This window comes from Microtus oregoni, unplaced genomic scaffold (genome assembly GCF_018167655.1).
Source record: "Microtus oregoni isolate MIOR12 unplaced genomic scaffold, Mior012 000015F_ref0000493, whole genome shotgun sequence".
NCBI classification, from domain to species: Eukaryota; Metazoa; Chordata; class Mammalia; order Rodentia; family Cricetidae; genus Microtus; species Microtus oregoni.
The window spans coordinates 25640154-25667436 of record NW_024543074.1 but is presented as its reverse complement, the minus strand read 5'-3'; the positions used below and the strand labels follow the sequence as shown (position 1 = coordinate 25667436).

At 51.4% G+C, this 27283-nt stretch overlaps 2 protein-coding genes across 2 annotated transcripts in view; both read left to right on the top strand.

Annotated features, from left to right (window-relative positions):
- Nucleotides 1-3430, top strand: part of Atp2a3 (ATPase sarcoplasmic/endoplasmic reticulum Ca2+ transporting 3) — a 31586-nt gene extending 28156 nt beyond the window's left edge. The window contains exon 21 of the mRNA XM_041664372.1: nucleotides 2069-3430. Within this exon, the coding sequence (XP_041520306.1) occupies nucleotides 2069-2088 (20 nt within the window). The 3' untranslated portion in view covers nucleotides 2089-3430. The remainder of the gene's footprint in view (nucleotides 1-2068) is intronic.
- Nucleotides 3431-9912: 6482 nt separating this feature from the next.
- On the top strand, nucleotides 9913-23933 carry P2rx1 (purinergic receptor P2X 1). Its single transcript, XM_041665466.1, has 12 exons — nucleotides 9913-10078; nucleotides 18445-18592; nucleotides 18848-18919; nucleotides 19316-19385; nucleotides 19570-19666; nucleotides 19967-20047; nucleotides 20284-20425; nucleotides 22205-22332; nucleotides 22646-22736; nucleotides 23100-23165; nucleotides 23541-23642; nucleotides 23789-23933. Exons 1-12 carry the CDS (start codon nucleotides 9942-9944, stop codon nucleotides 23852-23854), a joined length of 1200 nt encoding a protein of 399 aa, XP_041521400.1. The 5' UTR covers nucleotides 9913-9941; the 3' UTR covers nucleotides 23855-23933.
- Nucleotides 23934-27283: the final 3350 nt, after the last annotated feature.

Here is a 27283-nt window from a genome sequence, read left to right as displayed (position 1 = left end):
GATACAATGGGTATGACACTAGAATGTCATAACCAGCTCTCGCTGGGCAGTGGTGGCACACTCCTTCAATCCCAGAACTCCCCAAACCATATGTGCCAGCTAGAACACATCAGCTAGACGTGGCACTAGCTGTACTCAGGTGTACCCAGACTGAACCGGAGCATCACTTGAACAGGAGTTCAAGACCCACTTGGGCAGTGTAATGAAAGCTTGTCTCTGTCCTACAATATTTACATAATGTTTTATCTTGGTTTTCTCTGAAAGATTCTAAAGGGAGACAGAGCTGTGGGTTCGAGACCAACCTTGTCTGCAGAGGGAGTTCTAGGACAGCCAGGACTACACAGAGAAACCTGTCTCGAGAAGCCAAAAATAAAGTGGGGGATGGGAGGGAGAGAAAGAATTCCAGCTCTGGCAGACAGCACAGGAGGGTCCCCCAGGGAACCCCTCCCTCCATACTCAGCTCAACCTCCCCACCTCACTGTGAAGCCTGCCCCCTAGAAACACGAGCATCTGGAGGATGTTTTGTCTTCTTTGGGAGACATCGTTCATCCCTGGTGACCACAGCAGCCAAGGAGTTCAGCATGTTTTCTTGTGGAAATTTAAAAATGAAAAATGTCTCCCTATGGCTAAAATTTCTCATTCCCTTGGGGGAACCCTGTGTCTGGGATACAATTCCACACTGGATTCCTGGGCCCGATGGGAGGGCGGAGGCTAGATGGGGAGATTAGAGTGCCGCCCAGTTGGAGCTAAGGGTAATTGCTGGAAGATTCTAGATTAGAGTAGATTAGATAGACAAAGTAGAATCTGGCAGGGTAGGGACTGAGGTGTCTATACGGGAGCTGGTACCTGAAGTATAAAGGGGAAGCCCAGAGAACACGGAAAAGCCGGCATGCCAAGATAAGGCCTTGGTTATTCTCAAGAAGTGGGGACCATAAAAGGTGTGTGGGCATGGGGCAGGGGGGCTATAACAACTAGCAATATTCTGAGGCGACACTAGAATAGAATATCAGCAAAAGAGATGCGAAGCCGGCCTGAGGAAGAAATCTTGGCCCAGGACGAACTGACCCAAGCCACACCTTTACTGACCTTTTTGACCTGAAATGGTGACCACCATGGTCTCGAGGAAGTTTTATTTGAGTGACCACGAGTCTTCAGGAGGGACCTGGGCTGGGCACCTGTGGCTGCCCCTGGGGAGTGATGTGATTGCTGAAGTCCAGCCGGCTCTGCCTTGAGCCGGCAGGCGGCCACAATCCCTTGGGCCTCCTAACGCTGGGCAGGGCGGGAGTGAGAGAGGGGACCCTTTACGTTCCCAAGCCAGCTGAGTGGCCTTTTAGGGAAGTTTTACTGAGGCCTGATGCTTGTGGTTTCTCTGTGATTTACGAGGATGTGTCCTGAGGAGAATTGTGGATCTAGGGTCAGCCTTGGGACTGGGGGGGGGGGGGGTCCTCTCTCTCCACCCTTGGCGCTACTCAGGTGTGACTGAGTGACTGTCAGGAAGCTGCAGGCTGGGATGGAGAAGCTGAGAGGGGATGGGTCTGGGAGAGTCCAAGGTACAAGGTGGACCCAGAATTCATCTAAGGACAGTGGAGCTACACGAAGGATGACGCGAAGGTTGATGGGGCCAGATTGGGGGTTTTGTGTGATGCCAGCAGTAGATGGGAGGTATTCAGGCAAGGCGAACTGGAGTTGGCCCCTTAGTCCTTGTATGGGCTGCAAAGGTAAAAGGCAGCTTGAGCGTGTTCAGTTGAAATCAGACCGTGTGGGATGGGGAGGAGGCAAGGAAGATCCCCTGCTTATGGACGGAACAGTGATGGGAACATTTTCCAAACAAAGAAATATGAGTGTTTTCTCTGAGAGTATTGTGGGACACACAGAGAGCACCTGGATTCCTGGGGTTGGGGCTCAGTGAGGCTGGGGATAGACCAGGTATGGAAGGTTCCAGGCCATGGCAAGTGGGGGCTGGCCCTGGAGAAATGGAGGGCGAGAGGCTGAAGGGGGGGCTGAAAGGGCACCCTACATTTCTCACTCCTCATCTTAATATGATTTCTCCTATTATTTTTTCCTCCAGAAAAAAAGGACCCGAAGTAAGTCCTGGGATCAGAGAGGAGTCTTCAGTATGACCATCGGACTGATAGCGTCCAAGTGTTCATCCCAGTTCCCACCCCTGCCACCACACTCAGCCACCTGTCTACTGGACCCTGCTGGACATGACAGGCCTGAAAGAATGACCACCTCAAGGCCCAATCCCAGGTTCCTGCCTCCATTTCCATCCCTCCCTCCAGCTCTGGCCCAGAAATTGAGCCCAGGAGGGGCGGCTAAGAAGCCAGAGCTGGCTGCAGGGCCACCACACACTCCCCCACAGCTCTGCAACCTTTCCCCTGCTTGGAGGCTGGGCCTTTGCTCACTTAGTTCGCTTGGTCACTAGTGCCTCTGCCCTGATGGAGGGCTCATGGGGGCCTTCTTACAGACTCTGACCCCTTGCTTAGTTTGGGTCTGGAGCCTGATCATCTGTGGGAAAAAGAAGTCAGAGGGGACCATCTGGGCCCAGCTGTGCTCAGAAGGGGCAGCCCCTTCCACTTGGCTCTGCCTCCACCAAGTCCACTCCTGAGAGCGTGAGCCTGTGTCTGTTTATATATGTGCCGGCTCCAGGGAGTTGAAGCATCACAGACAGATAGGAACACAAGAAGCAGGAGGAGGGACTGGTCCAGCCTGGGCTGACTGACTGGGCTCAACCCTATTCCCACCTCTCACTGTCCATGTCCCTGGTGCCTGAGACTCCAGACATCCCTGGGTCTATGTCAGCTTGTCCTGCCACACAGCCTGGTGTGAGGCCATGCCGCTCGCTGCAGGGCTGGGTGATTCTGAGTCTTCTGGACCCCTGGCATTACTCTTTGTCCCTCTCTTCCCACTGTACATATTTGAGTCAAAGTGTCGTCACTAGGATGGATGCTCCAAGAGGGACTGCCTAGCCCTACCTCCCCACCGAAAGAAAGCATCTCACGGGGATCTATCAGATGAACTGATTTTGGTGTTACTCGGTTTTTGTTGTTGCTGTCGTTGTTGTTCCTCTCAACTCTGCTGTTGCTCCTTTGACAAAAACTAGCTAGGTGTCACAGAAAACAGAGTAAGTGCCTGTCTGCGTGAGTTAGCTCTTCCCTGAGTGTGAACAATGTGATTATTTTATATGTCAATCAAGATTCACATCACTGTCCTGACTTCCAGTACCAAAAGCCCCCTCAGCCTGCCTTGCCGACAGATGAACTCCGTGTTTGGTAGCCTACTCTCTTGCACGTCCTCCCTCCCCTCTGGCAGGTTTCTGGAGGGGCCTTAGAGAGAAACAGAGTTGGAGGGATGGCTTGACCTGAACGGAGCCCTGTGCCCACCTGCTGACATGCTTCCTGGTAGAGAAATAAAACGTGTGTCTGGGGGATTGGAGCTGTCAGCATCTTGTCTGAACGGTGGGCTCCTATCTCTGTGGCAACCAGGGACCCATCCACCCAGAACCCAGCAAAGTCCATGTCTGGGATCCCCACATTGCCAGGGTTCATCTCTTACTCGAAGATGGGGCTTTGAGAAACACTAAGTTAGAATCACAATGGCAGAAATGGAGTGAGCCTGAGCCTGCTTCTTGCTCTGCTGGTTGGCAGTGCTCAACAGTTTAATCATGTATTTTATGATTAATATGTCACCTCCAGGGAAGAGGATCTGGGGTAGGATGAGACAGAGCTGGGCCTGGAGCCTGCATTTCAGGAGCCCATGCACCTCAGAATCCCTGGCAAATGCCTGCCCTGTTACTTTCCCTGGGCTTTCTTGCCTGCTATGTTTTTATCCCCTCAGGCCTCCAGCAATCTATCTCATCTCAACGGTTTCTACCACTTTCCTCAGCTCCCACCACCCCGGGGTGTCTCTGTAATGATGCCTAATATGAACCAGCTTCTGCAGGTGATCCTGGGAGGCAGCTGTAGGAAGGAACTAGCCATGTCTCTAAAGAGAGGCTCACCATGAAGGATTAGCATTTATCCTCTATCTGGCTGTCCTGGGATGGAGACCCAGATACCTGGGCCCTGTTGTAAGGGAATGACTGTTATAGGCAGGACTGACTGCATCATTTACAGAACCCATTGCAAAGTGAAAACCTGGGACCCCCAAATTACTCACTGAACTGGGCTGGGCTCCAGCCAGCAAGAATAAAACAAAATTTTAAAAGCCCAAGGTACACCAAAAAACAAAAAAAAAAAAAGAAAGAAAAAGAAAGAAAGAAAGAAAGAAAGAAAAGAAAAGAAAAGGACTTAAGGCTGGGAAGTGGTGGTACACACCTTTAATCCCAGCACTCGGGAGGCAGAGGCAGGCAGATCTCTGTCAGTTTGAGGCCAGCCTGGTCTACAAGAGCTAGTTCCAGGACAGGCTCCAAAACTACAGAGAAACCCTGTCTCAAAAAACAAAAACCAAGCAAAAACAAACAAACTAAAGCCCAAGGAACTACTGGGATGGGAATAGAAACCAGAGGTAGAGGAGTCTAAGACCCTAGTGTTGGGGAAGGAAGAAACCCGGAATTTCAGTGCCTAGTTCAGGGATTCTCTACATGTGGGCCCAGTGCTGATCCAAGTCACATCCGTGAAGCTAGTGTGACAGAGGAGACAGCTCACAGCTCACACCCTGAGGAACTCACAAGGGTTTAACTTTCCAGCAGAATAGTTAGAAGTATTCTTGACCACACAGACATCTGTAAGGCCTCTCAAATATAAAACCCAGCGCTCCTCTCCTAGGGTCTTAAACAAGCCCCATGCCATGGAGAGGCTGAGGGCAGAGGCTCCAGCTATCAGATGAGGAACCCGTTGGAGGCGCTGTCTTTCTGGGTGTGGGAATGAGATAGCCTAAACCCCAAGGGAACTCACAGAGGAGGTGTGTGACTCCAGCGTCTCCCACAATCCCTAGGGCATGGTGGCCTCTACCCCCACCAGGGCTTACCCAAATCCATCTCTGTCCAGCACACAGCATGGAGTCTACAACCCAAGGCTGGGCAGCCAAGCTAAACAGAAAGGTTTCTTCACCTCACCCAGGAGGGAATTCCCAGGCAATCCCAGCATACTCCTCTCTGGCTCCAAGGTGGCAGCTGCCAAGATGCCCCTGGGTCCCCTTGCTTCTCTGAGAACCAGGACTTTGTGCTCTCCAGGCCCCCTCTACAAGGGGGAGGGAGCAGGATGGAGCTATGTTATGTGACGTGGAAGAGGAAAATGAAAGACAGTAGGGAAGGGAATGTGGACATCAGAGACTTGAGCCCAAAAGGCTGCGTGCTGCAGACTACGGAGTCCTTCTATAGATGGACGGACCATCCGTGATATGTCTGCACAACAGGACATCTTCAGCAGCAAAGGCATACATGACCACACACATATAGAACCACATAGGTAGCTTAAAGCCATTGTGATAAGTCAGCCATGGTGGTGCCCTTCTAAAAATCTCAGCACTAGAGAGTCTGGGGCAGGAGCATCGCAGCAAGGTCTGGGCCAGCCTGGACTACAAAGTGAAATCCTGTCTCAAAGAAATTATCTTTGTGTTGAATGAAAGAGACAAGACACTAAAAGCTCAGCCTATGTGCTTGCATCTCCATGGACTTCCACAGAAGGCAGGACAAATCTAAACGACCGCAGATCAGTGATTGCTGGATATAGGTGCTGGGGAAAGAGGCTGCAAAGGACAAGGAGGAGCCCGTGGTGCACACTGTTAGTCCCAGCACTGAGGAGGCAGAAGCAGGAAGATCTCTGAGTTTGAGGCCAGCCTGGTCTGCAGGGCAACTTCCAGGACAGTCAGGACAACACAGAGAAATCCTGTCTCAAAAAACCTAAGTGGGAGGAATCAGGAGGCACCCTTCTAGAAAGATGGGTCAGAAAGTAACTACATGTATTTGTCAGAACTCATCAAACTGTCAAAAGTGGAAACAAAAAAAAGTGAATTTCACCTCAACTTGGTTTTATTTAAAAAGGAAGGAAGGAAGGAAGGAAGGAAGAAAGAAAGAAAGAAAAGAAGTCAGAGGTGTAGCGTGGCTGGTAGAATGCTTGCCTGGCATGCACAACACCCTGGGTTTGTGATCTCCATCTCCACATAAACTGGCCTTGGTGGTATTTGTCCAGAATCCCAGCACTTCAGAAGTGGAGGCAGGAGGATCCAAAGTTCAAAGTCATTCCCATTGCATGGCAAATTCGAGGTCAGTCTGAGATGTATAAAAACTATATCTTAAATAAATAAGAATAAGAAGATATAATAAATGTTTATTTATATCTTAGAATAATAGGTAATAAGAAGAGGTAAGTGGACCTGTGCTACCTATGGCTGCCTCTGTCACAGCCTTGAGAAGTGTCAAAAAAAAAAAAACAAGCCTCTTGAATGAATGCTTAGTGTTGAAGAGACAGACCTACATCAGCCAGAAGCCCCTTACCACCAGACAGAAGAGGTCTGAGGGGAAAGACCCAAAAAGAATGGCAGTGGACTAGCAGACCGTGATGCCTTGGACACTGAAGGACAGAAGTCAGCCTGGTCATGGCCCACAGTGGGAGGGAAGAGATCTGGAAAATTTAGACAGTGAGGAAAAGCCAGCCCTTGGGGCCATGGCTGATACCCAACCTTCGCCATAGACCTCCCCTTGACTGCTAGGTCAAGAGCTCTGTTCCAATAGCATTGGAGGGGCTGTTGGATGTTGGGGTGACTCTCTGAGGATACCAGGGCAGACCCATACAGTGTGAGAGTCAGATTGCCAGGAATAAGACTTTGGTACCCTGAGTGTGTAAAGATACAAGTTGGAATCGATGCCACCCACCCTGTTGAGGACTCAGGCTGCCCTCCGGGCTTGAGCAGTGACTCCAGGATAGGCACTGGCCCCCTCCATACCCACAGAGCGCTAAATTTAGCCAAGCAGGGGAGGTTGTCCTGGGGCCGAGTCCTTGGCAGCAGGGCCATGTCTCCCTAGAAGGCCCGGCCCAGAACCAGAGCTGGCCACACATCCTTTTGGCTTATAAGGCAGGACTGGCAGATCTTAAGTGCTGGAGTCTTTGGGTGGGACCTGGGCCAAGGCTTTAGACTTTGGGGAGCCTCTCTTCCAGCCACAAGCAAACTCAAGAACTACTTGTTCCATGACCTTTGACCAGGTGTTCAACTTCCAGAACCGTGGATTCTGCATCTGTATAATGGGCCTTCTACTATCTGCTTTACAGGGCCATGGTGAAGGAAAGGCTGGTAAACTCCATTAGGTGGCATTCTGACATCTGTTCTACCTACCTGTGCCTACAAAGGCTAGGACCACAGGTGTCTATTCCCTAAGAGTGAGCCAGTGCAAGAGACATTTGCCGTGTGTGCATGTGCGTGTGTGCAGATGTGTGTGTGTGCACGTGGAGGCCGCAGGTCAACGTCAAACGTCTTCCTCGGTGGCTCGCCATCTTATTTTTTGAAACAAGTTTTTTTCATTGAACCTAGAGTGCACGGATTGAGCTTTGATGGCTGGCCAATGAGCTCTAGGGCTAGGGGTCTGCCTATCTCCACCTGCCCAGCCCTGGGATTACAGATGCAGCTGCTGAGCCCCCACAAGTGGTGGGATTCGAACTCACGTCTTCATGCATGCACTCCTGAGCCCACCCTATAGTCTCATGTGGTTAGTTCACTTTTGCAGGGTTATTATCAAGAAAAGAAGGTTATGCTGGGCCGTGGTGGCTTACAACTTTAATCCCAGCACCCAGGAGGCAGAGGCAGGCAGTTGTTTGTGAGTTTGAGGCCAGCCTGGTCTACAATGCAAGTTCCAGGACAGCCAAAGCCATCGCATAGAGAAACTCTATCCAAAAACATTTTTTAAAAAGAAAAGTAAAGAAGGAAAAATTAAGTTGTGTCATTGACCCCATCTTGGGTCTTCTAGTACCTTCAAATGGTCCTCTCTGTCATATTTCCAGAGAGCCAGGGCTCATTCCCAGGCTGTAGCAGATGCAGCCCCAACAGTCTGTCCAGCAAGCTATAATGAGCATGGGGTGAGAAGGGAGAGGAAGAAAAGGAAGTGGAAGAAGAAGAGGAAGAGAAAGGAGAATGGGGAGAAAGAGGAGAAGGAGAGAGAGAAGGGAGGAAGAAGTGAGGTGAGGAAGATGAGGAGGGAGAAGGAGGCGGTGGCGTGAAGCAGCCAATGACTGCAGGACAATGACTTCCTTCCTCTTCCTGTCTTCTGTCCATCCTTTCTCCCTCATTTGGTGTGAGTGCCACGGAGGAGGGTACAGGTATGGCTCAGTGTCAGCCCCCACCCACTTCTATCACAGTGGTCCCTCTCCTAGGGCTCTTCTTCCAACAGCTGGACGGGAAGTCAGAAAATCAGCTGGGAGAGGGGCAGGCCCTTTTGTTTGGGGTCAAGACAAGGTCAAGGAGCCTGCTGCCGCTCTGGCTCCTTAGGAAAAAAAACCAAAACAAAACAAAAAAAAAACGGAGGATGTGGTCCTCACCACCCTGACAGTGGCGTCAGACAGTTGTAAGAGTTCCTACTGGAATGTCAATGGGGTGTGTGTGTGTGTGTGTGTGTGTGTGTGTGTATGTGTGTGTGTATGTGCGTGTGTGTGTATGTGCGTGTGTGTATGTGCGTGTGTGTGTGTGTGTATGTGCGTGTGTGTGTGTGTGTGTGTGTGTGTGTTCTATTCAAGAGTGAGGGATTGGTCCTGGGTGCTGGGACAGGGCACCCAGAAAGCAGCCCTGCTTGCACAGGGGCTTGGAGCCCTGCTCAGGGCTGTTTGCTTCCTGCAAGTAGCTTATGAGGAAGAAGATTGTTAATCAGTACTTAGGGTGGGTCAGCTTGGCCTGGGGTGTAGGCCAGTGAAGGGTACCAAGGAGGTCTGTGTTTCAAGAGGTTCTTTTGTAGGCCCAGAGTGAGATGAGCTAGCCTCAGGTCTGGGTCTTGGGACCCCTATGCTCAGGGTCTGGGTTACTATTGAGTAAGGCGAGGGTTGCACTGGATGGACCTGCACCCCGAACTCAACAGTGGTTTCAAATTCTGTCTCTGGGATTGCTGGGACCCATCCCCTAAGGACTTCACTCTGTAAGGAAAGACTTACATTGTCCCCAAGCTCTCAACAAGTAGCAAAGCTTCAAATATTAGGCTTTCCCAGCTGCCTTAATACTCCGTAGAGATGTGTGACCCTAGTCTTATCTAGATATCAACCTCCATGCCCTTTCTGGTGGCAGGGACGGGGTGGGAGTGGTATCAGGAGGTACAGTCAAGCAGGCTGGATAGAGGGAGAGAAAGGCTGAAGATGGAGAAGCCAGCCTGATGCTGAAGTTAATGGATGTAAACCAGGCTTGGATTTGAAGGGACTGGTGGACACGGGCGTCCAAGGGCGGTTCTAGACTACAGAACCTGATATCGACTTCTGCCCATCTCTACAGGTCCCGAGGACTGAGCTGCCTACTCTGACTATGGCTGTGAGCATGGAGGTGGGGCTCTGAGGAATTTCACCCCAGGTCCTGGCCAGACCCCCCAGTTCTGTCCTGTCAAGTTCTCAAAGTGGGGGTAGCCTGTGGCTTTATCTCTCCCCTGTGACTGGTAGCCATGGTGGTTTCCGGCCAGTAGCTCCTGTTTCCGGAGGCTCAGAGGGGGCCCAGGCGGAGCCTAGAGGGGCAGTGGGGCTGGGCCTGGGTGGCCCCACTGGCTCCGCCTCTGTCTATCTTTGGGAATTTATTTCACGGGCACCACTGGCCAGTACTCCACTGCCTGCCAGCAACCAAAAGCTGTTCTGATCACCCAGGGTTTTCCCTCCCAACCCAGACCCACCAATTAACCCCTGCCTCCTGGCCTCGGGCCCCACCTGCCCTGCTCTGTTCTTAAGGGACTGAGAAGTCTCCAGTCACTCCACTGCTATAGCTGTGGAGACAAATGCTGGCCTGCCGTTGACCACAGAGGCCGTGTGGGCCCCTCCTGGCCCACCATGGCACGGCGGCTGCAGGACGAGCTGTCAGCCTTCTTCTTTGAGTATGACACTCCCCGGATGGTGCTGGTGCGAAACAAGAAGGTGGGGGTCATTTTCCGTCTGATCCAGTTGGTGGTTCTGGTCTACGTCATTGGGTGAGTCTAAGTGTCCTCCTCACCCCCTTTGGGCACCAGTCCGCTACATGTGCCAATCCTCTGAGCTCTGGGGTACTGACTAGTCCCTTGTCTCTCCTGGAAAGCCCTCCTGATGAGCCTCCATGCTATCAGGAAAGAATAGGCCCTTTAACCTACTGTTAAGACGGAGACACTGAGGCGGGTGGGACACACTGCTCTGAGTGCATGGTGAACAAGAGGCAATGCCGTCGTGGGTCCTGAGGAAGAGACATTGGGAAGGGTCCTTTCCAGTCAGTGAGCGAGTGGTGCGTACTGCAAGAGCCCCTTTCACCTCCAGTTTCCCACAGGCAGCCAGTGAGACAAGGCAACACCCATTTTACTAGCCAGAAGATAGACTCTGCTCCCGTCTCTGCTCCCGTCTCTGCTCCCGTCTCTGCTCCCGTCTCTGCTCCCGTCTCTCCAGTCTGAATGAGGGACAAGCTGGGATATCCAGGAATCTGGGACCTGAAAGACCCGTGGATTCTGAACACTCAGCAACTAGATGGATGCTTGAAGCAGGAGGTAGCCTCCGTTCTCAAGTGTGGCATCTCCTTCCAGGGCACAGGATCAGCCAACTGGTTAGCCTGGGAACCATGCAAAGGCCACATTTTAAAATTCAGTCTGGTTGTCTTGGAAGCTAACAGACCTGGCAGATCTTGCCTGTACATGTGTGTTGTGTGGGCTAATGTCACGGATGCACCTGTATCCAACCCATGTCCTATATGTCTAGGCATGTACCAATGACTTTTTGCACCTGTTGCTGGATGTGCATGCATATGGCTGTGTCCCTGTCTGCCCTGGGTGTGAGGGAGCTAGGTGCCTGAAGCGTCACATGTATAGGGCATCGTGTTTACTCACAGTCATGCTAAAAAGAGCCCCTAGAGGCCCTGGGGTCACTAAAAGGGTTGGACTCTGATGAGAGCCTGCCAACACCCAGCACCCCGCCCTGGCTATGCTGTGTGGTCTCTGGACATTCCCGTTTGGGAGACTGAGACTAAGGGCCCGAAGAGTTACCCATGTAATGTTGGCCCCTTGGGGGTGTCTAGCACCCAGAACAGCTTTTATTCTGCCTATTGGTCCCCTAAGATTCAGAGCAGGCCAGATGTAGCCAAGGCCAGGACCCTTCTGTTGCTTTTCGGGCTCTGTTCCCTTCTTGCTCACAAATCAATTTGGTCAAGCTTGAGAGGAAAACTAAGGCCCGGAGAGGAGTCCTGGAGTTTCCAGGTCACAGGGCAAATCAGCCTTAGCCCTGGGGCTTTGCTCTGCTCTCTCCCTTCCCACCCCAACAAAGTTTCAAAGGCGCTTCCTAATGGGCACCACTGGCCCCGTGTTGAGCACAAAAGGAGCCTCAAAGTCCACCGTTAACTTATTTCTACTTCCTCCAGGAAAGAGAAGTCGCTACTCAGCCTCAGCCTCACCTAGGGAGACCAAAAAGGTTTATCCCTTCTCAGGGCCCAAGGATTCTCTATTGTGTTTTCAGAGCCATAGCTGTGAACAGTTCCTAGCTGTCAGAATAGAAGGGGCAGTCAACCTACCCCAGCCCTGCTGTAAGATGAGTCCCAACTGCCCCCCAGCTGTGATAAGTACCTCCAGTGACAGGAACCTCACCCCTCCTTCTTTCCTTTCTTCTGGCCCAAGATGATCCATCATTTTCAAGTGGATGTATCCCTTGTTGGTGTGAGGGGTGAAGGTAACAGAGATGACGGTTGTAACTAGTCTCACTAAAATGCCTGAATCATACAGCAGAGCCCAAGGCAAGGTCTCCAGGTCCCCAAACCCAGGCTTCCCTGCCCACTGGAGCTCTTACTAGCTCTGGCTGTGGCTCGTCTGTCTCTGTCGCCCTCATCTGGCTCCTGCCTGATGCTACACTGACCCCCAACAGATAAGACTCCCAGTTTCCCAATTGTTAACATAGGACAGCAGTTGGAGAGGACCAGGCTCTTCTTTGTGGAGGGAAGGGTTTTGCTCTAAGGATCCTCCTCTTTCCTAGATGTTTGTCTGATTGTCTGGTCTGGTGGGTGCGGCAGGGAAGATGGGAGGCTGGGGGTGGGCGGGGAGAGGCGATCAAGAGATTCAGTCTCTGGGCACCAGACAGTGAAGCCCACGTTGGAAATGGGCAGCATGGAGGTGGAGAGGGACAGGTGATGAAAGCACAGACAGACAGACGGACAGGCTGAGATGCCAAGATCTGGAATGGGCTTAGAGAAGGGAAGCTTGGGCTGTGGTCTCTATTGGTTATGTTCTTCCTATAAATCTGAGGCAAGGGGGAAGTAAGAAATTTCAGAAGGCAGAGCCTCTGATGACCCAACTGAGGTGAAGTCACAGATGAAATGCTCCAATTGGAGGGTCGATCTCTGAGACAGACTAGTCTAAACCTCTTACTGGAAAGCCGAGGGGACACAGGAAACGAACTCTGTTGTGTGATTTCGAGTGGGCCAGAGAGAGACAGGAGACCTAGTTGAAAAAAAAAAAAAGAATTGGTCAAGTTGAATTTTTTATTTGCTTGTTTTCTGAGACAAGGTCTCTCTACATATCCCTGGCTCTTCTGGAACTCATTATGTAGACCAAGCTGGCCTCAAACTCACAGACATCCACCTGCATCTGCCTCCTAAGTGCTTGGATTAAAAGTGTATACTACCATGCCTGGCTTCGGTTTAATTTTTTCACTGGTGACTGGAACCTACACGAGGCTGACTTCAAATACCTTAATATCTACTCTTTTCATTAACTTGTCTTTTATTTATTTGATGCTAGAGATTAGACCCAAGGCCTTGAGCATGCTAAGAACACTCTCTACCATTGAGCTACACACACACACACACACACACACACACACACACAATTCTGACTGGATCAGGCATGCTAGGTGGATTATATATCTATAATCCCAGAACTCAGTAGTCTGGGGCAATCATCTCATGAATTCCAGGTTAACTTGGGCAACATGGTGAGTTCCAAGCCAGTCTGGAGTACAAGATGATACTGTCTCAAAACAAACAAAACCTCACAAGTTTGTGGTCATTATTATTCACAAGGTTGCATAATTATTATCACTTCTGATTACATTTCCATCACTCTAAAAAGAAACATTTTATCCCTTAGCAATCAGCCCCCTTTCTCCTCCTTACAACTTGTCTTGCCTGTTCTGAGTATTTCCTATAAATAGAACCATACACCATGAGCCTTTTTTGTATCTGGCTTTTTTTTTTTCCTTTTTATGGTTTCTCAGGACAAGGTTTCTCTGTGTAACAGTCCTCGCTGTCCTGGAACTAGCTCTCATAGACCAGGCTGGTCTTGAACTCACAGAGATCCACCTGCCTCTGCCTCCTAAGTGCTGCGATTAAAGGCGAGCACCATCACCTTCCAGCACACATCTGGCTTCTTTTACTTGCCATGTTTGTTGTAATGTGTAATCCAATGCTTTTATGACTAAATAATAATCCATGTGTTGATTCATCACGTTTTATTAGAGTATCTGTGGTTGGACATTTTAGGCTGTTTCTACTTTTTGGCTCCTAGAAGCATTGCTTCCCTGAGTGTTTGTGTACCAGTACTTTGGTGGACACATTTTTTTTTTCTCCAAGGCTTATATCTAGTAGTGGGATCAGGTCAAGGGAAATCCCATGTTCAAAGTTTTGCGGAACTACAGTTTTATAGAATCGGAGATACCTTCAAGATGTCTGGTGTGGAAGGCAGATGTGGGTCCCCAAATATATTGGTCACCTCTCTTGTAGCTGTGACAAAGCAGATAAATGTAGAAGAGATTATTTTGGCTCGTGGTTTGAAGACACATCTGTCATGATGGTGATGGCCTGGTGGTGGGAGCAGCTCTGGTGGTGGCAACAAGAGCGTGGGGTAGCCGGTCTCCCTGGCTCCACGGTCAGAAAGCAGAGAATACGAGATTCCACTTGCTTTCTCCTTGGTATTCAGTTTGCGGCCTGGTGCTGCCCACATTCAGGGCAGATGTCCCCTGCTGGGTAAAACCTCCCTTGAACTGTCCACTGCCAGGGCTGGGGATGTGGTTCATTTGCATGCACAATGCCCTGCCTTGGGTCCCCAGACACAGACACAAGGAGGTATGTCCTAGAACTCAGCAGGTGGAGGCAGAAGCTCAAGGTTGTCCTCGACAACACAGTGAGTTTGAGGCCAAGCTGGGTTGTACAAAAGCTTGTCTTAAACCGCCCAAACAACAAACTCAACTTCCTCTCCAAACAATTCGCTTTATTACTTTTGAATTCCGCCTCATTCAAGTTCTCAGGACAGAGGCAGAATGAGGCCAGATTCTTTGCCAGTATATAACGTGAATGACTCGGATGGCCCAGTTCCTGAAAGAGCTTTTGTTCCAGTGAGACCTCCTGATCTGAGCCCCCCCACCGTCTGCATTTTTCTTAGCTTTCTTGTCTCCTAAATTCCCATCAGAATGGCCTATTAAGCTCTGGTTACAGCATTCAAGGGCTTCTCTAGCCCACAGCTCTAAACTTTCCACAAAGACCCAAGGTTTACATGATCGGGCTTATCAAAGCAATGGCCCCATTCCTCAGTACCCAGATTTGTACTAGGAAGGGTCCTCTACAGGAACAGCACTGACAGAATGTATGTGTAGCATAGAAGGAGAGTCCCTAAGCAGGTCAGTGGTGGTGCAAGTCTTTAATCCTAGGACTCGGGAGGCAGAAGCAGGTGAATCTCTGAGTTTGAGGCCAGCCCGGTCTACAGAGTGAGTTCCAGGACATCCGGGACCATTACATAGAGAAACCCTGTCTCAAAAAACAACAAAAAAAGGGGGGGGGGGGGGAGTCACTACACACTAGATACAGGTCAGGTAGTGTAACCATGGCCATCTACATGCTGAAGAGAATGTGAATCGGATAGCTGACCAGTCCATGAAACTAAATACCTCAAGGGTTCCAATGTGGTACTGGGGTACTGGAAGATTCCTGGAGGATCACTAGTCCTTGGCTCACATTAGAAAACCAAAGAAGCTGGGGTCTGATAAAGGCTTCATCAGGGTGGCAGCAGCTGCGGAAGTAGACACAGACTCCAGGAGGAAGTGAAGGCAGGCAGACCACACTGCTTTTCCTCTGACCTCTTTATCTCTGGCCTGTTGAAAGGCACTTCTCATTCTGAGTTAACTTCCCCTCTTGGTTAACTCTCTGTGGGCACGTCCTGAGGTGAGTCTCCCAGGTGACTCCAGATGCAAACAAGGTGACCGTATCAACCAGCACACCAAGCAACCAGAGATGCCAACAGTCTGTTCAGACTTCTTGAGGACAGGCTCCTAGGGTTTGCTCACTTCTGTCGTTTTAGTGTTGAGAACAATGACCGACTTCAAAGATGGGCTTGATGCACACGCGTTGATTGAGTGGCTAACTGAATGTATAGGGCTGGGTTGTAGAGGCAGACCACTGATGTGGAGGGGGATCTTGACACAAGTGTACCTGTGACAGCTCACCCAGAGCTCTGCCCTCCCAGGGGAACAGGGAGGATTTGATGAGAGAGTTTCATTTTTATGTGTCTTGAGTACACAACCTTGTTAAGGATTTGTTGAGTGGGGAATCCTCTGTTTAACCGAGAAAATTGGGGCTCAGAGTTCAGTCTCTAGTCTGAAGTCATACATGTGGCGAAAGGCAAGTCTAGTACTTAAACATGGCCACTTCACTGTGTGTCCCTTTCCCAGGGACCACTGGAGAGGGAGTCCCAGGGGAGGTGAAGAGACTAGTAAGGGTCATCCCTAGAAGAGGAGGGAACTCAGAAGATGCTGGTGTCTTTGACCTCAGATCTCTTTGATGGCCTTCCCAGAGTAGGGACCATAAGACCAGGTTAAGACATGGCTTTGGGGAAGATGCTCAGTAGTTAAGAGTGTGTACTAAGTTCAGTTCCCAGCAGCTAAGTCAGGCAGGCAGCTCATACTCGCCTATAATTCTGACTCCGCTAGACTCAATGTCTTCTCTTGGTCTTCATGGCTATCTATAGTCAAGTGTTCAACTCCACCACCCCACAACACATACATATACAGTTAAAAATAAAATCTTTTTTAAAAAAAGACATGGCTTTGGAATGACAGGCCTGCTGCTGGCATGCCAAAGCTATTATTACCAGGGCAGAGGTCAGAAATACCAGATTTGACATTTCCTTTTGACCTGCCAAGACCAGAAGCCCCAAGGGCAGACACAGCCCAGAAATTGTATTGATCCCAACCCACAGCTGAGGCAGGAGAGGAACAGACACACCCAGCACTGTCCAACCCTGGGTCTGCAGGGAGGCCTCCAGCCCTGGATCGCCCCTGTTTGACTTCTGACCTTTGGGAGGGGAGTGTGCACGAACTTCAGTTTCTCTACCTATTGTGTGACCTGTTGCTATTGGGCAAAGAGAAATTGAGGTTCTGAGGATGGAGGTGTGAAGAGGAAACCCGTGGCTTGTCAGGGGGAGGGCTCAGAGTGTGCAACAAGCCCCTCCTCCATAGTAACAAATCCCTCCTCCATAGCAACAAGTCCCTCTTCCATAGTAGCCCCTTTAAGCTGGGGTACAAGACAGAGGCGTGACTGCAGAAAAGGACCGTGGGGATGGAGACCCCCTCTCCCTGAGGGGTTCCTAGCGGGCAGCGTCAGAACTTAGACCTTTGTTGTGCGTCGCCTGTTGCTGTTTGTGGGCTGCAGGGGGCAGCAGTGACCACACTTTGGCTTGGAAGAGGGACAGGTTCCAAAGCAGGCTTTCAGTGGGGAGAGGCTTAAAGTTGCAACAGGGCTCCTTCCCTGTGACCCAGGACAGGGGAGTGACAGTGACTCTGGGACTAAGGCTTGGAGAACCTTGTCCCCAGAGGAGATAGCTTGGTGATCGTTGTCTAGGTAAGGCAGAGGACGGAGGGAGCAGAGCATATTCACCTACGGTCTTCTCCCTGGGGAGGGCTGCGGTTCACGTGCCAGTGGGCAACACACCTTGAATCTACTCCAACAGTTTCTTCTAAAGGAAGAGGCTACCGCTGGAGAGACGTGAGACACAAAACTCCCAGTGTAAGCAACAGACATGAAACCTAAGCTCGTTCTCACAATGGAAGGGACTTCATTGGCTCATGTTCTAGTAAAGCCCAGAATTTTGTTTTTCCTGCCCCAAAGGGCTGCAGCAACATGGTTAGGAATCTAGTCCTCTCCGTCTCCTGGCTCCATCCTCAGGCTGGTCCTTAGAGATGGCAAAAATGGCTCACAGCAGTGTTGACCTCACAGCCTCCTTGCTTAGCCATCCAGCACAGTGGAAGTTTCTTTCTTTTTTTTTTTTTGTTTAAAATATTTATTTATTTATTATGTATACAATATTCTGTCTGTGTGTATGCTGCAGGCCAGAAAAGGGCACCAGATCCCATTACAGATGGTTGTGAGCCACCATGTGGTTGCTGGGAATTGAACTCAGGACCTTTGGAAGAGGAGGCAATCCTCTTAATCTCTGAGCCATCTCTCCAGCCCCCGGAAGTTTCTTTCCTAGTAAATCCCAGGAATAAAAGAATCTGGCTTTGCTATCGACACTCTTCTACTGGCAATTAGACTCGTTACTTCTGCTAGAAAGGCAGGACATTGATTAACATGCCTTGGCCATATGCCCATCCCTGGGAATGAGGTCAGTCCCTTTGAACTTCCTGGATTAAACCTGAGCCACGAACACAGCAGCCTGAGGGAGGGGGCTGGAGGCTGCAGGAGGGAAGGTTATGACCTTTAGCCCCAAATCCTGGCTTCTCTCTCATCCCCACTGTTCTCCTTCCCGCTTTCTACCCAGTAATGACAGACAAATTCTACGCAGCTTTTGCTAGGTGCCAGCCCACTGCCTAAGCAACTTCTCTGCACGAACTCGCTTGACATAAACAAGTGCTAATGTTGTTCCCGTTTTATAGATAAGGAAGAGGAAGGACCCACTCCAAACCTCAGCACTGAGGAGCAGGGCTTGCTGGGAGACAAAGCCAGACTCCCGGGCAGTCTTCACACTTTGCTGGAAGTTGTGTGGGAAGAAATGGGGTGTTGGGAAGGAGCACTGGGGTCAAGAACTGGCCCGTTGGCCCTGACATACAGCTCTGGGGGGCGGGAGGATTAGGAGGGACAGTCAGTCAGTAGCTGCATGGACTGGCCTCCATGGCGGAGTTGTAGTGGTGGTAATTTAGACACAGGCCAGCAGGGGGCGACAGGCAATGCTGTCCCACCTCCCGGAAACTACTTGGGAACCAAAGCTCGGAAACATATCTGAGAGAACAAGAGGTGGTCCAGAGGATGCCAGAAAGGACAGAAACTCTCACAACCACTTGTATCCTTGGATGCCCTGCCCAACACTGTACAGAATCCTAACTCCCCTGTCTTCCCTGGACCCGACAGGTGGGTGTTCGTCTATGAAAAGGGATACCAGACTTCAGGCGGCCTCATCAGCAGTGTGTCTGTAAAGCTCAAGGGCCTGGCTGTGACCCAGCTCCAGGGCCTGGGACCCCAGGTCTGGGACGTGGCTGACTATGTCTTCCCAGCCCAGGTGAGTGGCTCAGGCCTGCACCATCCTCCCTCCTATAAGCCCTGGCTCAAGGCTCCCTGAAGGGCCAGGCCAGCTTCTTCTTCTCTGGGCCTCAGTCTCCCTTACTGAGACTAGTTCTTTCCCTTCACAGTGATGCCATGGGATATGGTGTCTGCTGGGCGTCAGGTGGGCTCCAGAGCCCCGTTGGGGCAGTGTTTAGGTGCTTGGGACTGTTCTACCAACTCTGCCTGTCATCTCCCTGCCCTTCACTTCCAGGGTGACAGCTCCTTTGTAGTTATGACCAACTTCATCATGACCCCTCAGCAGGCTCAAGGCTATTGTGCAGAGGTGAGGACTCCGCCCCTCTCCTGGACCCACAGGGGAGATAATGTGATGGAATCCCTTGGGCCTTGGTGATGACGTGGCACAGGCTTTCTGAAGAGTTTATGATGCAATGTTAGACAGAGAGTCACACAAAATAACCGTCAGCCACTGTTAGTGCCATTGCTGGGCATTGTGCCTCTCTGTCCCAACCTCCAGTCCCCTGCCAGCAGACACCAGCACTCCGCAACTGGACAGAAACCTATGATAAGTGTGGGAGAAGGAGGCTGGGAGCAGGGGTCTGTCACAGAATCTGAGATTTTGCTCCATGTCTACACTGTGGCCCTGGGGGTGGGGGCAGGGGAGGGTCCTCCCTAGGACCACATCACAGGGCCTGGGGCCAGCACTTCTCTCATCCCCCAGAACCCAGAAGGTGGCATATGCCGGGAGGACAATGGGTGTACTCCGGGAAAAGCAGAAAGGAAGGCCCAAGGTAAGACCAGCCCCTTCCTGTCACCTCCACAACCACATTGCCTGTGTCTGCCTCTCTGTGCTCCACATCTCTCCAAACTGTTCCCCACGGAGAGCGTCTATCCTGCTCTCATCCTGGCTCTCGGCTCCCATGCTGCAGAAGTACGCCATGCGGTGGGACCCCAGAGGCTGCTCTCTTGCTACAGGCATTCGCACAGGCAAATGTGTGCCCTTCAATAGCACGGTGAAGACCTGTGAGATCTTTGGCTGGTGTCCTGTGGAGGTGGATGACAAGATCCCAAGGTAACTGATGTTCTGTCCTTTCAGGGAGCTAGAGATAGGGTCCTGACCCATAGACATCTGTATCTGGCAAGAATGGGTTCTTTATATTTCTGATCCCATCCCTCACCCTATCCATGTGGCCCAGGCCAAAGAGTCTCCCTGTAAGATGCAGCCTGTAAGCCCATGCCCCATCTGGAGTGTGGCCACCCCACATCAATGCATGCTACAGGGGAGCCCCTGTGTTCCCTGCAATATGCCAAGCCCTTTCAGCCATGCAAACACTCTTGGGGAGGGGCACTGAGTGAGTGCTGTTTCCCCCAGACCTGCTCTTCTCCGTGAGGCTGAGAACTTCACCCTCTTCATCAAGAACAGCATCAGCTTTCCACGCTTCAAGGTCAACAGGTTCGTGGGAAAGGAAGGCAGAGGTGCAGGTGGCTTGAAGCAGCTGCAGCCGCTCTCAGTACAGTCTCCCTCCATCCCAGCTGCTTGCACTCTGGAGGCAGCAGCCTTGGCAGACCTCCTGGAGGCTGACGGTTTGGGAGGGGGGGGTATTCTAGAATTCTTGAGGGTCCCTGGAGCTGAGTGGAGTGAGCACCCTCCCAGCTGACACAAGGCTTCTACCCATGCCTTCCACACAGGCGCAACCTGGTGGAGGAGGTGAATAACACCTACATGAAGAAATGCCTCTACCACAAGACCCTGCATCCACTGTGCCCAGTCTTCAGCCTTGGATATGTGGTGCAAGAGTCAGGCCAGGACTTCCACAGCCTGGCTTTGAATGTAAGGACGGGATGGGGTTGTGCCAGCAAGGAGAGTACAGCTCAGGGTCATAATACATGCCTGCCAGCCCCATCCTGCCTCCCAAACCTCCCTGGCACAGGCCGTGTGTGTACCAGAGCCCTGGGGGTCCTCTGCAGGGCCTGGTCTGATCCCGCCATGGAAAAGGTGTTAAAAATAAAGAGATGTGGGCAGACAGCATTATCTGGATGAGTCCTTCCCTCCCTCCTTCCTTCCCCTCTACCTTCCTTCCTACCGCCCTCCTTTCCTTCTTCTCCCCTCTCTTCCTTTTTGTTGTTTGGAGTCAGGGTCTCCCTCTGTAGCCTAGATTAGCCCCAAACTCCTAATCCCCCTGCATCTGCCTACATAATGAAGAGCACAGGAGTGTGTCACCACGCCCAGTTTATTTTTTAATTAGTTTTTCTGCTGAGGATGGGCCTCGTGCCCATTCAGTAGTATCCCCAATCCCCGAGCTGTACCATAGCCTAAAATCCACCTAGCTACTTCGTGTTTTCCTGCGGTGGGGATGGAACTCAGGGCTTCACGTGTCCCTGGATTCCAAGACCGCAGTCCCTTTGCAAGGCTCTGGATCCAAATCCTGCTCTGCCTCCCAGCCAGAGTGTGTCCTCAGATGGGTTCCTTAGTTCAGCGGGTCTGAGAACTCCACTGATAGCACCTTTCCCAGGCAGTGCTATGAGGCTCAAGCGAGCACCCACCTGCAAGTTAGCGCTTTAGCTCTGCCCGGCATGGGGCACTCTACATCCTTTGCTTGCCGGGTCCTTCTTGTGCTTGCTCCTGCAGCTGCCTATGTGGGCATGGCAACCTGCTTCTTTTCTGTGAGGTCACCAACAAGCCCTACTCACAACACACTTGTGTATGGCAGAAGTCTGCAGGTGTTTGCTTTGCAGAGTTACATGGAGGTGGAAGCAGCCAGACAGTGGTTAACTGTGGGTGTTCACGCCTCCGTCATACCCTATAGGGTCATCAGGATTTACAATGCACCCTGTTTCTAGAACCAACACCTGCCCTTACCCACTGAGCGTGGGGATCTCTGTTCCTGCCTCCATGCTGAGCCGCTCAGCTCCCTGCCCACTTCTCTGATCACCTCTCCACTCTTGGCCTGAGTCTCCCACCTGTCCTGTTCCCTGCCTCACTTCACTTTCTGAAGCGTTTTCTTCCCAGATGGCACAGGTCAGTCTAGTTCAAAGGCTGCTTACTTGTCTCCCACACCACTGTGACTTAAGCCAGGAACTGAGAAACGGTGATGAGAGCCAGATGGCTCTGTCCCCTTGGACCTGACAGTCCGTCTCAGAGGAGAGAGATCAATAAGTAACCACGCAGAATACACATGTGACAAGCCATGTGTGCCAGCACACACCTGCGATCCCAGCACACAGGAGGCAGATGCAGGAGGATAAGGAGTTCAAGGCCAGCCTAGGCTACACAGTAATGCCCAATGAGAGATGGCTCAGCCGTTAAAAGCACTTGATAGCCTAATGATTTGAGTTTACTCCCCAGTCCTACAGAAGGAGAAAGTCTACCCTTGCAAGGTGTCCTCTGCCCTCCAAAGTCATACTGTACACAAGGGTGAATATATTGACACACAAAATTAATAAATAATGTCAAACAATTTTTCAAAGAGAGTGCAGGCACCAACTCTGAGACAGTTTTGTTGTTGTTGTTTGCTTGTTTGCTCTTTTAAACTCATGAAGCCATCTTGCCCATCTAGACAGGAGTTTTATAATCCTGAGCCCAGACCTTGTGTGCTTGTGTCCTTGGCAGGGTGGGGTGGTTGGCATCACCATCGACTGGGAGTGTGACCTGGATTGGCACGTACGGCACTGCAAACCCATCTACCAGTTCCACGGGCTGTATGGGGAGAAAAATCTGTCTCCAGGCTTCAACTTCAGGTACCCAACAGTCTCCTGCCTATTTCTGGAATGCCAGAGGTCGACAAATGTTCCCAGAGGGGACCAGAGGACCCTGGATGGCAGCCATCCTGTGTGAGTTGTCAAATAGGAAGCCGTCAGGAAACAAGACCTTAAAGGCTTGAGTTCCCCAGCCCTAGGTCTTGGCTCCTTGGAGGTCTGCCTGGTGGGAGTCAGGAAAGGGCTGAGTGGAAGGAGACTTAGTCATTCTCCTTGGGCAATGCTGGAGGGCCTCTTCCTAACACTCTGGCACTCAAGATGGCTTTACCACCGTCTCCTACCACCCCTTGCCCAGGTTTGCCAGGCATTTTGTACAGAATGGGACAAACCGTCGTCACCTCTTCAAGGTGTTTGGGATTCGTTTTGACATCCTTGTGAATGGTAAGGTAGGTGTTCCATATGAAGGGACGGCCACCAAGGCACCTTCCTGCTTTGGATGTCTGTTGTTACAGACACAAAGTGGAATGGGATGGTTGTGTCCAGAGATCTGCTTCAAATGACCATGGACATGGGGGGTGGCTCTGTCCCGGCTTCGAGCCACTAACGTGGCTCCCCTACCATCTCCTTGGGTCCGGGGAAGCAAAGCCAGGGACAAAGCCCAGGTTTACTGACCAGGAGCTGGCTCTTGGGAGAGCCAGAACCCTGGACCACAGACAATGGGGAGACTTTAGAGTTGAGGGGGCACGGCTTGACCTTTTCTAGCTGGGTCCCTTCTGTTGACCTGGTTCTCCTCTGGGCCCTGCCACCAGGCCGGGAAGTTTGACATCATCCCTACTATGACTACCATCGGCTCTGGGATTGGCATCTTCGGAGTGGTAAGTGCTGGGCACACATGTTTGCTGTACTGGGTTTTAGCCTCTCTTCTTCTACATTCAGTAGCAGAACCCCAAAATAAGACCATAGGTACCTATCATTATTGAGGCAGCAGCTGCTTTCCCCACCACCCTAGACCTACCGTGTACCTGGGGAAACTGAGGCTCAGAGGTAAGAGAGAGGTGGGGTGGGGCTGACTTTGTCCCAAGAGGGGTTTGGAGCACCTTATCCTGTCTTCAGGAAACTGGGGTCTGGAGTGGCAGGATTCAGCCAGGACCACAGTCAGCAGGGACCACTGTGGGATATGGAAAGTCGATATGGAGGGTCGATATCTGCCCTAGGTTCCCATTCTCCACCCCTGCTCTCCCTGTCCTTAGGCCACAGTTCTTTGTGACCTCTTGTTGCTCCACATCCTACCCAAGAGGCACTACTACAAGCAGAAGAAGTTCAAGTACGCCGAGGACATGGGGCCTGGGGAGGTAAGAGAACTTCTGAACTTCTTGAGCAGGACTCTTCAAAGACCTCAAGCTTGTGCGTCTGCATTGGCAGGCTCTGTCCTGCAGGACTTGGCGCTGCAGGCCGGGACTTCTGGGGCCTGACTTGCATTCCCACATTGCATACACAGGGTGAACGTGACCCAGCGGCCACCAGCTCCACTCTGGGCCTGCAGGAGAACATGAGGACCTCCTGACCTCAGCCTTGGGTTCTGGACTTGACTCAGCGTGTGGCTTCTGGCTAGGGCCGGAGGCTTCGAGCCAGGGCAGAGACCATTCCCAGGGGCTTTCCTACCAGACAGACACCAAGTTGCCCCTCCCTCCTCCCCCCCCCCCCAGTTCAGAGTGAAGACGGGCAAGACACTGCAATTCAGAGCTCTGGGCCCAATTCCACACTTCCCCTCCTGAGGGATGCCCCCTCCAGTTTCAGCCACTCTGGGTCCATATGGTTGGGCTCCGCACACACCTATACCCTAGCTTTGTGACGACGTCTCGGGCTCTCCCTGTCCATCTCAGGGCCTCACCTGCCTAGATTTGTGCTCTTCCATGTGGAAGCCACTAGCCAGATGTGACCATTTGAACTTAAATTAATTAAAATATAATAAAAATAATGCCTCAGTTGACCTAGCTAAGTGGACACATGTGGCCCACGGCTACCAAACTGGACAGTAGAGGATGCTTTCCATTGAAAGACGTTCCAAAGGAATTCCCCGGGAGGCTCAGCAACCGTGCAGGCGCCTGGCACACATCCCACCTAAAAACAGAGACACGGGCCACTTTGTGCCTGAGGCTCAAGAATGGCTCTCCTGGAGCTTTCTGGCTCTTACGCTCCCAATCAGCCTTGGGTCAGCACCAACCGGCAGGTGTAGGCACTGAGCAGGGGCTCAAACACCCCCAGCAAGCGTGTAGTGTGCCACACAGGAATTCACAAGTCCCCAGGTGCACACGCCCCCTGCACATACAACTCTCCGCCCCCGCTGTGGGTTGGAACAGCTTGGGTACTGCAAGTGCAGCCATCGGAACACACCTACACCCCCAGGCAGAGACACATGGTCTCCATACAGTGTCACCCCCATGGGACAATGCTCCTTACTGGGGGAGTCAGGCCAGGACAGCCCTGCCAGTCACAGAACCTTACTCAGCTACCTCGGGTGGAGGTGTAAACCCGATGAATCCTGGCTCCTTGCCTGTGGCCCAGCCCAGCTTCTACGGCTTGCCCGGCTTGGTTAGAACATGAAGGCTGAGGAGGCAAGGGGTGGGGCACAATAAAAAAAGAAATGAGGACAAATTTCTGTCTTCTTTGTTTTCCTTTCAAACCCTTTTGAAGATCAGAGTGCTCACCTGTGAGACACACAGTTGAGCTGAGCTTCTGAGATCCCTGTGGGCAGGCTGGTGAGGGGTGCCTGAGCCCAGCTGGGTCAGGGAGCTCACGGCAGTCCCTGAGCCTCGTCTCCACACAGGACAGGGCACCAGCACTCTTCCAAATCCCGAGGAAGCTCTTCGCCTGGCTGCAGAGCAGTTGAGCACCCCAGAAGCAAATAAGGTTGAGAGAGGGGCTTGTTGTCCAGGGGTGAGATTTGGGGGCATTTCCACAAAGGAAGGGAGGCTTGTGGCTGGAGAGGTGGGAAGGACCCATGTGTACATGCCTTCTAGCCTGGGCTCACAGCCAGCCAGGGGCTCTGAGTACCCCTACCTTGCTCTGTCTAGACCAGGTTGAATGGCACAATTTCTGAACGGCAGTTTCTTATACTGATGGATCTGTACTGTTCAGTGTGGTGGCTACTTGCCGAGGGAGCCAATAAACACTTGGAGTCATTTCACTTTTTAATGTTTTTTTTGTTTTGTTTTGTTTTGTTTTTTGAGACAGGGTTTCTCTGTAGCTTTGGAGCCTGTCCTGGAACTAGCTCTTATAGACCAGGCTGACCTCGAACTCACAGAGATCTACCTGCCTCTGCCTCCCGAGTGCTGAGATTAAGGCATGTACCACCACCACCACCCAGCCTTTTTAATGTTTTTAAACAGTGCCTTGTTATCGGCTCAAGCGGATCTGAAATTCACGATCCTCTTGTTTTAGCTTCTCAAATGCTAGAATCATAGGGATTCGGCTCCGTATCTAGTTCTTACTTTTAATTCACCAAAATAGCTGTATGAAGCCAGTGGCTAGCAGAGAGACAGCATGGGCCAGTTGTTCTTTCAGACCTTGGCTTTCTGCCACCTTCCCCAGACAAGAACCTTCCACCCTCCTCTTTCCCAGCCCCCAAAGCCTGTGTCTCCTGTCTCTTTCCTCCTGAGTGGCAGAAAAAAAGGATCCAACCAGCCCAAATACCTCCAGCCAGGGTGGCGTCCTCTCTCTCACCCTGTGGCCTGCGTGTTTTCGTCTCTTGCCTCCCTCTGGCTCAGGTTCTGCTGCAGACCAGCCTACTCCCTCTTCACTGCCACCCTTCCAGAAAGACCAGTTCATCCTTGTCTGCAACTAGCCTCCACCCCCATCACTTGCAGATGCCCTTGCTAAGGTCACTAGCAGAGTCCTTGATGTGAACTCCACAGGGACCCTTGGGTTTGTGTTGAACATTTTTCAAAGATTCCTTATAGTGGTGCCCGGTGCAGCCTCTCCTGACTTCCTGGCAGGCCTGGAGTGTTGTGGAAGAAGGCCTCTTGCAGCTCTCACACAGCTCACCCATTGTCCTTGGCAAGTGGCCTTTCTCCAAGAGTCTCCTGTGCCTTAGGAGTACTGCAACCTCTGCTAGGGTTGGGGTAAGAGAGATGGAAGTGAAGTGCCCAGGACAGTGCCCGGTACACACGAGCACTCGTTGTCTCTGGATACACACACACACATATACATACATAGTCTTGGTGGTACAACGCTTGCTCCATGGTGGGGCACGTGGCTGCCTATAATGGAGGTTGCATTCCCATGTTCCACCTCTTGTAACTGGGTCTGGTCATGTGACAAAATCTGAACAAGAGTTGTTCTTGCAGAAGACCCAGGTTCAGTTCCCAGCACACAGGCACACAGAGGCGCACATACATACATGCAGGCAAAGCATTTATCCACATAGAATAAATAATTTTAAAAATAGTTAATGCTGATCCTTTGTTGTTCTTCTCCATCCAAAACCTTGTTGGTGGGGCTGGGGAGATGGCTCAGTGGTTAAGAACATTGCCTGCTCTTCCAAAGGTCCTGAGTTCAATTCCCAGCAACCACATGGTGGCTCACAACCATCTGTAATGAGGTCTGGTGTCCTCTTCTGGCCTGCAGACATACACACGGACAGAATATTGTATACATAATAAATAAATAAATATTAAAAAAAAAACTTGTTGGTTTTCTCCATTCGAAAACCTGGGATGTGTATGTGACAACTGGAGCTCTGACCCCCATTCGGAACCACGAGGGCAAAGGCCATCTCCAGAGCTAGCTGGGGCAGGGGGTGGAGGGAGTCTCATCTGGGAGGTCTTTGTGGAGTAGAGCCATCATATCCACCCGGAACTGTTTCTCGAGGCTTCTGTGTGAGATTTTTGTTGCGCAGGTCAGAATTTTGATCCTCCTTGGGACGAGTGTTTTGCGCTTGGCCTTGTTTTAGTTGACCTGCTTCATCCTTCCCATGGCTCTGCTTATGACTGTG